The 12,115-nt window shown below is 33.1% G+C and overlaps 1 protein-coding gene across 3 annotated transcripts in view; it reads right to left on the minus strand.

Moving 5' to 3' along the window:
- Positions 1–7,067: 7,067 nt before the first annotated feature.
- The window catches only part of LOC124362256 (origin recognition complex subunit 4-like), a 41,317-nt gene continuing 36,269 nt past the window's right edge, over positions 7,068–12,115 (minus strand). For all 3 annotated transcript variants that reach the window (XM_046816607.1, XM_046816608.1, XM_046816609.1), the window contains 4 exons: positions 10,925–11,227; positions 9,686–9,832; positions 8,076–8,228; positions 7,068–7,317 (listed from right to left, as the gene is read on the minus strand). In XM_046816607.1, coding sequence (XP_046672563.1) covers positions 7,150–7,317; positions 8,076–8,228; positions 9,686–9,832; positions 10,925–11,227 — 771 coding nt within the window. In that variant the 3' untranslated portion in view covers positions 7,068–7,149. The remainder of the gene's footprint in view (positions 7,318–8,075; positions 8,229–9,685; positions 9,833–10,924; positions 11,228–12,115) is intronic.

Raw genomic sequence — 12,115 nt, forward strand, 5'->3', positions numbered from 1 at the left:
CTTTTCCTCCTTCTAAGCCCACTATCGTAACTGCCTCTTATAATGTGAATTCATTTCCGTTTCAACATTGTTTACCATCTTACGTAAGCAGTTTCATGTTATAAACATATTTTGAAATGATTACAGTATCATATTAAAAATCTCATATCGTCACCAGTGACTTCATATCCTTAGCAAAACAAAGACATATTTTGTCACTATACATAAAATCTCGTACATTAGTACATAAAACTATCCTAGATAATCTTGATGCACTATCATATCCATCTGAACACTACTGTCACACATCCTTTTACAGTATTAATAAATACACAAAACATATTTTTACTACACTTGAAGATAAAGTGATTTATAGAAATATGTTTTAATACGGACTTGACGCCATATCTCTGGAATATTAATCACACAAAGTATGGGGAAAGATTATTTGGAAGGAATTAATTATAAATCAAACTGAAACCGTATCACATGTGTACCGAGGAGTGGGATATATATATATATATAAAACTTTGTTGAGGTCTTTCATGTCACTTTGACCTTCAATCGATTGGTTCAATTGACAGTGACATTAAATTTAACCCTGACTTGTGCAGCGGAATTAGTTCACATTTTTTAGACAGTCTTTACTTTGTTGCTAGTAATTGAATTGAAATAGAAATAATTCATAAATATTAAAATAAGTAGATATTATAACTATAATGAACTGAAGTCGCAACCTTGAATTGAATTGTTTTCCAGATTTAATGATGACTGTATTGGATAGTTATTCTTGGATTAGATATTAGCTATTATTGGATAGTTAAATAGCTTTTCCAGAAATAAAATTGGTGCAGAGATTGACAGGAGCTGAGTAATTTGGACTCTAATGACTATGTGGAGAAATTCTGTTTTATTTTAAACACAATGTATTAGAATCCTCTTACATAACCAAACTTACAATGACAACGGTATCATATGTAAAACCTATTATCCTTTGAAATTCTTAGTGTGTTTATATACTTCAGGCTGAGCGATCCTGTCCTTGCAAGCAGCCCTCCTGCCCGGCCGATGAAGGTGATTCGGAAGTCACCTTTAAGCCATTGGCCCCCAGATTGTGTTAGAGAGGGCTTCTTAGCCCTAACTTCATCAGGTAAAATAAGACCTTCTTTACTTTTACATAAACAATATATTTGCTAAATTGTAATTTACTTCATATTCTTAGTACTTACTTACTCCCATAGTCATGGATACACAAGGTACTATCAACTAGCTACCTCCATCTATCCCGGTCTTTAGCATCCTCTTCTACTCCTGCCAGTTTCCTTAGATCTCTCTATACATTTCTACATAGGCCTTCCATCATTTCCTGGGTCTTCTACGTTTGATTTCTTATCCATATTTCCCTTTCTCTCTACTGGTGACTGTAAACTTATATTTCTAGCTTCAGCCATATCTGAAGACATGAACAGTTCTCTAACTTTCCGGTTGTGTTTTATCCTCCATATGTCAGCATCTCTTTTAGATCCAAATATTTCCTCAAAAATTTATTTTTGAACATTACTAGTTTTTTTTGTACATTTTTTTTGTCAAATCTCAAAACATATTGTCTTCACAAACGTTATAATTCAGTTTACTCTGTAGGGTTTTACCATTTAATATTTTCCTAACTAAAATGTGTGAACTAAATGGTAATAGTGATGGGATCACAATGAAAAAGGACAATCTAACTGTTCTCCTATATTTCTTAACACAATGACTGTGGTGGACACAAATTACTAATATCCCGGCGGCCATAAAAGTCAGTAAATGACTAGAGGCACAATCAAGGTGTTAATGTACTTTGTAGCTAGAGATGAATCATAGTGTAACACAATGACTGCGGAGGACACTCATTACTACTATCCTGGCTGTCCTAAGATAGTACGTGACTAGAGCCACAGTGACGGTATTAATGTATTTTTGTAGCTTAGAGATGTGTCATAGTTTAACACATTGATTGCGGAGGATGCTCATTACTACTATCCTGGCTTGTCCTATAGTCTGTAAATGACTAGAGGCACAATCAAGGTGTTAACAATATAATTTGAAGCTACAAATGTATCATAGTTTTAACACAATGACTGCGGTGGATACACATTACTTCTATCCTGGCTGTCCTAAGTTAGTACGTGACTAGAGCCACAGTGACGGTATTAATGTATTTTGTAGCTAGAGATGTGTCATAGTTTAACACATTGATTGCGGAGGATGCTCATTACTAATATCCCGGCTGTCCTAAAGTCTGTAAAATGACTAGAGGCACAATCAAGGTGTTAACAATATAATTTACTAGAAATGTATCATAGTTTAACACAATGACTGCGGTGGATACACATTACTTCTATCCTGGCTGTCCTAAGATAGTACGTGACTAGAGCCACAGTGACGGTATTAATGTATTTTGTAGCTAGAGATGTGTCATAGTTTAACACATTGATTGCGGGAGGATGCTCATTACTACTATCCTGGCTGTCCTAAAGTCTGTAAATGACTAGAGGCACAATCAAGGTGTTAACAATATAATTTGAAGCTACAAATGTATCATAGTTTAAACGACAATGACTGCGGTGGATACACATTACTTCTATCCTGGCTGTCCTAAGTTAGTACGTGACTAGAGCCACAGTGACGGTATTAATGTATTTTGTAGCTATAGATGTGTCATAGTTTAACACATTGATTGCGGAGGATGCTCATTACTAATATCCCGGCTGTCCTAAAGTCTGTAAATGACTAGAGGCACAATCAAGGTGTTAACAATATAATTTACTAGAAATGTATCATAGTTTTAACACAATGACTGCGGTGGATACACATTACTTCTATCCTGGCTGTCCTACGTTAGTACGTGACTAGAGCCACAGTGACGGTATTAATGTATTTTGTAGCTTAGAGAATGTGTCATAGTTTAACACATTGATTGCGGAGGATGCTCATTACTACTATCCTGGCTGTCCTAAAGTCTGTAAATGACTAGAGGCACAATCAAGGTGTTAACAATATAATTTGAAGCTACAAATGTATCATAGTTTAACACAATGACTGCAGTGGATACACATTACTTCTATCCTGGCTGTCCTAAGTTAGTACGTGACTAGAGCCACAGTGACGGTATTAATGTATTTTGTAGCTAGAGATGTGTCATAGTTTAACACATTGATTGCGGAGGATGCTCATTACTAATATCTCCGGCTGTCCTAAAAGTCTGTAAATGAACTAGAGGCACAATCAAGGTGTTTAACAATATAATTGAAGCTAGAAATGTATCATAGTTTAACACAATGACTGCGGTGGATACACATTACTACTATCCTGGCTGTCCTAAGTTAGTACATGACTAGAGGCACAGTGACAGTGCTAATGTATTTTTTAGCTAGAGATGTTTCATAGTTTAAACACATTGTCTGGCCTTTTTTATAATTGAAAAATATAAATATTGTTACTCTAGCTGATATTAATAATGTTGTGTTTGAAATCAGTATTATTATTTTGTCCAATAATTTCTACAGTTTATTTAATTAAAAATACAAGTATTATTTTATACATTTATTTTTTTTTAGTAGTTCTAGTGTAATTTAAAAATTTATAACAAACCCATTTTCTGTAAAGAAATTAGAGAATAGTTAGCATAAATAGAAAATTACTTGATTGTTTTGTTATTGTAAAAATTCATTAGAAAGCATTTTTTATATTTTAATCTTCATATTTTTGAGAGTCATACCTCCCCTCAAAGAAGGTCATTCCGCTAACATCTCCTCCATTTCTTTTCATTACCATGACCTCTTCCAAACTGGGCTTCTTATTTTTGGTTGAACATTCTGGCAAAGCACAATGGATAGTCCATCTTTATATGGTTTTTATCCTCCACCCCATTATATAGGCTCTTGATATAATCTCTCCATTTATTAGATCTTGATTTCTTTCTGTAATGAATGGTTCTATTATGTTCAACTTTCCATATGAGCTTGGTGAGAATTTCTGAATGTCTTTACAAAAGTAACAAATATTTTATACAAGTTTTGAATGCATTGGATGTAGATATACACAAAGTAATCCCTTTGTGAAAATACACTTGAATTAGTCTCCTTTTTTCTTAGAAAATAAAAGTACCTGCCATAAGGATGTACTGAACTTTATAATTATTTAAAAATATCAGAGGAAGGTAATAATTGTTGGAGCTAATACTAAACGATTAGTCAATTGTCAGTTAAAATATCTTCAAAACTTACAACCAATTTCAAGTAAATACAGATTCTGCATTGTTTATTGACATCATTTTGTACATTATTATAGAGAAAAGAGAAAAAATATATTGTTAAAATTAAGCGCTAGGCATTGTCAGTCCATTGAAAAAAATTTTATTAAGTTGGTAAAAAGGATGTTCTTATAGCCAGTACTTCAGACGTCATCCAAACTGTAGCTTGTTGGTCTTTTTCAGGTCCTCTGCAAGAGCATTCCATAACTTTACCTCCTGCTTAGGTCGGTTTCCTTTTCTGTGGCTGTCAGTCTGTGTACAGGGAGTTAGTAGCTAGAGGCCATGTCTGGTGTTATAGCTGTGATTTTGGGCACCAGTTCTTGTTGCTTTGGGTGACTTGAGATGGAGAAAAGAGACTGCTTCCAGAATGTAAAGATTCACTACAGTGAGTATTTTCAACTCTGTAAAGGCTTGATGACAGGATTCTCTAAGCTGGAGGCTCCTTAGAACACTGATTGCTCCTTTTTTGTGGATGACAAGCCACTGCAAGTTGCCGCAATCCCGTACCGGTTAGATTCATAGAGGGCGTAGTAAGTAATCTTTGCCGTTTCTGTATCACTAATACTTTTTATTCTGCGGATTTCATACAATGCTGTGCTGAGCTTGTTACAAAGGCAATCTATGTGGCTAGTCCACGCAAGACGGTCATCAATTTTTATGCCCAGGTACTTTGAAGAAGTACTTTCCTTAACTTTCCATAACTTTAGAAAAAGTTTATATCAGTGAGATTTGCCAGTAGTTAGCTGGTTGGTGTGTTCATTGTTTGAGCTTCGGATTTACTTTGGATATTTTTTAAACAGATGGAAATGTTCCAGAAGTGAAAAATTTGTTAACATTAGGCATATTGTTAACATAGATGTTCTTTCCTTAATATTCATCTTGTATACAGTTATCTGCTATCATTTACTTTCTATTTTTGACAACTTGAACCCATGAGGAAATTGGGTTCACTCATAACCATGTGTTTTGATGACACCTACGACATACTGATTGCAACAGACATATTATAGTCTAACTTTAAGTATAAAATATAATGTATACAAATTTTAATACACAAAAGGTTCATATTTAGTTTGAAGCAGAAAGAAACTGAGAAACTCCTATTTTCATTTGAGCTAAACAATTCATTTATATTTACAGTATAAATTCAATACACATTTGAAACAGTAACATGCAAAATATAAACCAAAGGACCAACTCTGTAAGACCAACATTTGAATGTGCAGATTATTCTTCTGTACACAGCTTAGGAAAAAAACTAATAAAACATATTTCAAATGTATCACTTATAAAACAATCCATATGACTCTATGCCACAAACACAGATATAAAAATTTCTGCTCAATATTTTTTTTAATGTACAGTTATTATTATGCTTAGGCCAGGAAAATACAGGGTGGCGCAGAGAAACAGGAAATTTTGAAATAATCATAATAAACCAATGAATTGTACAAACAAATTTTTAATGCTTAAAATGTGTTAGGCAAGAGTGGAAATTACATGAGAAATTTTGTAAATAACAATAAAGTTAAAGTCACTTTAAAAAAATAATATAAGTTAAGTGCTGTCCATTGCGTCTAACACATTCATTCAATCGATTTCGAAAACTTATCATTGTGCGACGCAAATGTGTTCTCTGGGATGTTGATGACGTGTTCTTCAATCTGAGTCTTGAGCTCAAGAAGATTTCTTGGCCTACTTTGGTACACAACGCTCTTTAGATGTCCCCAAAGAAAGAAGTCGCATACTGAGAGGTCTGAAGACCGTGGAGGCCAAGTGACGTTAGCGTTCCTTGAAATTATGCGCTCCCCAAACAAACCCCTCAGTGCTGCCATTAACAGATTGGCAGAGTGTGCGGTGGTTCCACCCTGTTGAAACCAGGTTTGCTGAATGTCAATATCTGGAAAAGCATGAAGCCATGGAGCAAAAAACGTCTCCAACATATGAATGTAATGTTCAGGACGTGACAGTTACAGTTGAACCATTACCATCCTCAAAGAAGTAATTATCCCTCGACAAGACACTGCACACCATACAGTAACTTTAAGGCTGTGTAACGGACGTTGATGAAGTTCAACGAGATTTCTGCGAGCCCAGTAACGCATGTTCTGCTTATTGACATGCCAATTTAAGTTAAATGAGGATTAAAAGACTTTCAAGGAAATTTGCATCTTCATTGATTTTAGTCAGTAGCTGTTCACAAAATTGTAAGCGTAATTCACCGTCATTTGGTTTTAGAGCTTGAACAATCTGAAGCTTGTAAGGAAGAAACTGCAGGCCGTGCAATATTCTTTGCACAGTTCGACGCTCAAGTTGCAGGGATGAGGCGATTTTTCGTACAGAACGACGCGGACTCCTTTCCACTGTGACTTGCACTGCATCAACATTTTCTGGAGTTAGAACAGTCACTATACGCCCAGGAGGTTTTTTCTTTAAGGCCGAACCAGTCTCTTCAAAATTCCGAACCCATGATGATATGGCATGTGAAAAAGGAACTCAACCGCAGGGAAGAATATCATAATGGCGTCGGAACACTCGTTGTACAGCTGTTACACTGTCGCCATTTTTGTAATACGCTCTCACGGCAACGGCACGCTGTGCACCACTCCACTGCTCCATCTAAATTAAATGACCGTTAGTACTTGGCATCATGACTTCCGTCCCCCACTCCTACGAGACTTACAGGTGTACCAACAACTACAAAATTTCCCGTTTCTCTGCGCCACCCTGTATAAGGGATAAGAAAATGATTATATGATAGGTTACAGAGAAAAGGAAAAATAAAATTACAGAATATTGACTAAACTTTTTATAGACAATAAATAAGGCAATAAATAATTATACAAAGAAAGTAAGGTACAAAATACATATACAACCTAATCTAGACTACTGTTGGCCCATTGAACGATATCCGTCTGCAATCCAACATAGGACTGAAGAGCAGAAGTCACTTGGGACTTGGTGAGCAAGAAGTTGTACATTTGATACTCTTTGAGTCCACTGCGTCCAGCCATTCCACTCAGAGGAATTATCAGTTCAAGCGCCTGGAAATGAGTCACTTGATGTGATTATCTACACCTACAAGTATTATTAGTTATAGAAAGAATTAGAGCAATTCAAGGCAAAGAATATTATTTGTTTGAAAGTGTTATGTTGAATTATTTGTACAAATAATTATGAACCTTGTTCTTTTGATAGGTTTTTAAGTAAAAAACCTATTAAAATTGTCTATACATGAAATTTTATAGTAATCAAATTTAGTAATTATAATTATGTAATTAATGGCTTAAGATACATCTGATGGATGTTGAAACTGCAGGTGATGTTTGCATCACGAGTTGTTACAAGACATTTCCTACAAGTCCGACAGTGCTTCACCAATACAACAATCTACATTGCAAGGGTTGAGAGCTCAGGCATTTTGTTAAGGTTTATAATTATGTAAGTACGTGTAGATAACATTTTTACATTTAGTGGCTTTAATCCATTGAAAGTAATGTGTACTTGCAACTTTGAACAGTAATCGTTATTTCCATTACGTATAGTCAAAAAGTGTTCAAGATTAATCACCTCTATTCCCTTAATATTTTTTATATAATGTTACATATTGTTCCTGTTTTATTCTGTTGTCTGCTATAATATTGTGCAAGAAGCATTTCTATGACAAGAACAAATTGTAGTTCTGATGTTTTCTATTAGATGTCAGCACTTCCTTGGTCCTCTGTCAAAAGTATTTGCACTTTGAGTCACACAGTGCAGACAGCTACATAAGTTTATTTACAACATACATAACGCTTCTCACCTGAAGTCGTTCAAATGCTTTCAAAACAACAGGCCGCTCACTCAGTTTTACACTGTTGGACTGTTTGGCAAACTTCAAGTATCGGTTTAAGATCATCTCAAAGTTAAACGGCTCATCATCATACAACTCCATTTGGTGAGTCATGGCTATTACCTGAAACAATGTTTAACATTAAGTGTCTTATATCTCATTTCAACATTCACTGATTTCTTTATGATATTTCAAAAGTAGGAGCATAATCAATATTGCAGACAAGCATGAAATGTAACAATTTAGCTGATTAGATTTTGGGGAGTTTAATACTTAGAAATTAGTGTTATGATCATTTTGTTACCTGTACTTCTACACAAAATATTGTATATTTATAAAAAGAACTAAATGAAAATTCTCAATGTACCATCGGAAAGTTATTTATCATGTGATTTTTTTACTGCTAAACAATACACCTTGATGCTGATTTGAGAGCTAAAGTTTGATTACAGTATCAGCCATAAGATCATGTGGATAGTAGCGAACGCTGTCAGATATGAAGTAGCCTAAAAGTGATTCAACAATCACATGTTATTCAGTAAATAATATACATGAACTAGTATGTGGACATATACAGACAGCACTAGTAATGACACTATATTCACATATTACCTAGTCCAAGCATTTAGCATCCACTTCTGTCCCTGTAAGTATTAGTATGAAGAAACATTTTCAATTGAGCAGTAATGTTTTATCAATTTTTCTGTAAATTTAATTAAGTGAGGTGAATATTTCAAGGTGTTAGTTAATTGTCAATAACAAACACAAAGTGTTAATTGTGTTGACAATTTTTCTTTGCAGTATGAACCAGAAATCCTGATCATAGTCAACTATGCGAGGGTTTCTTCACATGCTGATTTATAATGATAATCAAAACCAAAATGTTATTCTACTAAAATACTCTGGGTATCTCCCAATATTTTACCAAAAATATAGTGCATAAATTTACTGTCTTCACCCAAGATACTGTTTTGTCTCTATTTATTCAAAATATACTTTAAAGCTTAAAGTTTGTTTTAGTTTATGTAGGGTTTGAGAAGGTAATAGTAAAAGGAAAAGTAGTTTTACTTTTTTTGTTACAACTAATAATTCAAAATACCACAAAATAATACTATTACCTGTCCTAATTCAGATGTTCATATCATACACTAAAGATTGAGACTAACAGTATACAGAAATTAAAATTATTCTGAAATTTCTTTGATAAACGATCTGTAAAAAGGACAGTGAATAATACGTGTATAATTGCCATTAGATAATCATTCAGAAGTTACTAAATAATAATTAAGTATGAAAAATATCTTGATTATATTACTAAAGTGAAATAATACAGTTCCATTTTCAGGACTGCTTCATTTTCATTTTCAAGAAAATCATATTAAACCTCATTAAATAAATAAAACATACAAAATGGTTGTCAATTTTCAGTTTTAAAATTACAAATGTATTTTTTACAAAAAAAATATATGACAGTAAACATAATTCAAGCTCTATACTTTTAGTTAAATATTTATACAAACCATAATAAAAGTAAATACATGTATTATAATCGTGCATTTATCTAAAAACTGGATATTTACCAGGCAGAGTTCTAAAGTTGAGAGTCCTTGAAGTAATGTTATTTTTGCATCACAAGCCAAGAATTCATAACACTCTTTTATATCTTCTGCTGTTAATTTCACGTTTCTCAGTTCAGCTGACACTGGAATTTTACATAACAGTGTTAACTAGAACAGAAACACAACAAGTATTGAGCTTATGCAATTCTGTACACAGCTAAAATGATACTCTCTATACAATATCTATACTGAACTACTCAAAGGCATGTTATAATCTTTAATATTGTAGTTTCCACTTCACCACAAGATACAGCACCACATTTGAATACTTTTTGGTAGGAATATCAGTTTCTGTAATATACTGAAGAAGTGAACTTGAACACCTAACTTATAACTGTTTTAAAGGAAAGCAAGTTTGTACTCCCACATTACAGTGGGCTTTCTCATATCACCAATGTATTCAAAGTACTACATGAAAACAAAATATTTTGAGGCAGTGTCACAATTTTGTTAAATATTTTTGAATGTATCAGCACAACAGTATATCTGAAGATAAATAACATTCTCACCAAATAAGAGTAGTTTGAACAATCCAAGAAATAAAGTTAAAAATGTATCAATCAGCATTTTGCTTATTATTAAATTATTAGGATATTATCTATACATGGGTTTTCATACACAAAAGTACAACAAAATCATGTTACGCTATTGATAATTTGTGTAATGCTGATCAGTTGTCGTTCGGGAATATACACAGCAGACTCTTTGTGATGCATAAACGTAAATATAAAAAATACTTATAACTGAAAGCAATATACTATTTTTAAACTCAGATAATTCGTTAATAATATTATCTATTTAGGATTTTTCAAACAAAATACAGCAAAAATGTTTCAGCAAATAATTAATGACGAGGTGAATCTCCGCAGATTTGATTGTCAAATCCCGTTGATCAATTCTCTAAGCATACAGTAGAGGGATACCCTCTATTGAATATACCGATGGATTCGAGATTTGGCTCGACACATCACTAGTTTATTATCATTATGTCACAAAAAGTTATAAATTAAACAGAAAATTTTGTTGACTTTTAAGTCAAAATCCGTGACTTTTCGGTGACTTCCGTGACCCATCATTAAATTCTATGATTTTTTCCGGACTTCCATGATCTGTAGACACCCTGCAATGTTTATAGACTCTTGTATGCTTAATTAAGTGTACCAGTATTTATAAAATATATTTATTTTATTTTAAACTTACTAAATATGATCTAAACATTTTTTCATCTGTATCACAGAACAGTTGTTTTTCTAATACATCACGTACAGATCCCTCATTACATAGGCTATTTATATTTTCATTCCACCTTTGGATGAAACTATCCGTCTTTCTTGAATCCTTAGTTTCAAAAGTAAGTAATGACTTGAACAACTGCAGTCTCTCTTTAAGTGTTGGATTTGAAAGAAGAAGGATGGTCCTGTGAGAAAATCGGGATTTCACTCTCTTCTCCAACAGCTCTGTTACATCTACACGAGACGTCATTCCAACAACACAGATCGGTGCCTGGAAAGAAAACATTTTGAGAAATCAACAGAAATATTTATGCATTGATGTTAAGAGAATATCTTTTTGTATTATTAATATATTTAGTTAAGAATTTTATAAAGATAAAAATCACTAACGTCAAGGAAATCCACAACTCCCATGTCCGAGAATAGTGCCTTAGACCAAGCAGCTATCCTGACTTGATGTCTTGGTTGTGCAGATAGCTCATTTACAATATCACTCTAATGATAATGATCACAACTCATAGGTCTTATGGATTAAAAAACAGTTAGACAATTAGGCCAGTACTTAAGAGATAAATGAAAATGCCTCCATAAAAAAATACAAATAGTACCGGTAAGCATGGGTATTATATATTTATCACTAAAAAACTCATTTAAACACTTTAAATTAATAAAACTGTGTTCTTTCTTTACTGTGAATTAATAAATACAACCTCTTAAGTTCTGAACTAGTACTTGTGTAGCTACTTTTTATTAATTGTGGTACTCCATGGCAGGCTGTATAACGTCAACAATATAACTCTGAATGGTACTACGCAATAAATCATTATTTGTTTCATCAACTTATTATTTAATCCTAGATCTGTACAATATTGAATTTTCGAAATGCTTACCTCATTTTCAGCACTTTGCAAGTTTCTTTTTATATCCACATGTACAAGATTTGATGTACTTGTTAATTTGTTATTTTTTCAGGAAATGTTGATTAGGATTATGGTAAATAATAAATATAAATCTTGAAATAATTGTTTACACAAGATACTGAAGTTTGTTTTCAAATTTTACATACAAATTCTTCCTTTTAGCATTACTGTAGTATCATCATAAATGTTTTGAAGAAAATCCAAAATATACCAAAGTTGCCCAATTTTATAAGGAATTT

The sequence above is a fragment of the Homalodisca vitripennis genome, chromosome 5 (genome assembly GCF_021130785.1).
Source record: "Homalodisca vitripennis isolate AUS2020 chromosome 5, UT_GWSS_2.1, whole genome shotgun sequence".
Lineage (NCBI taxonomy): Eukaryota > Metazoa > Arthropoda > Insecta > Hemiptera > Cicadellidae > Homalodisca > Homalodisca vitripennis.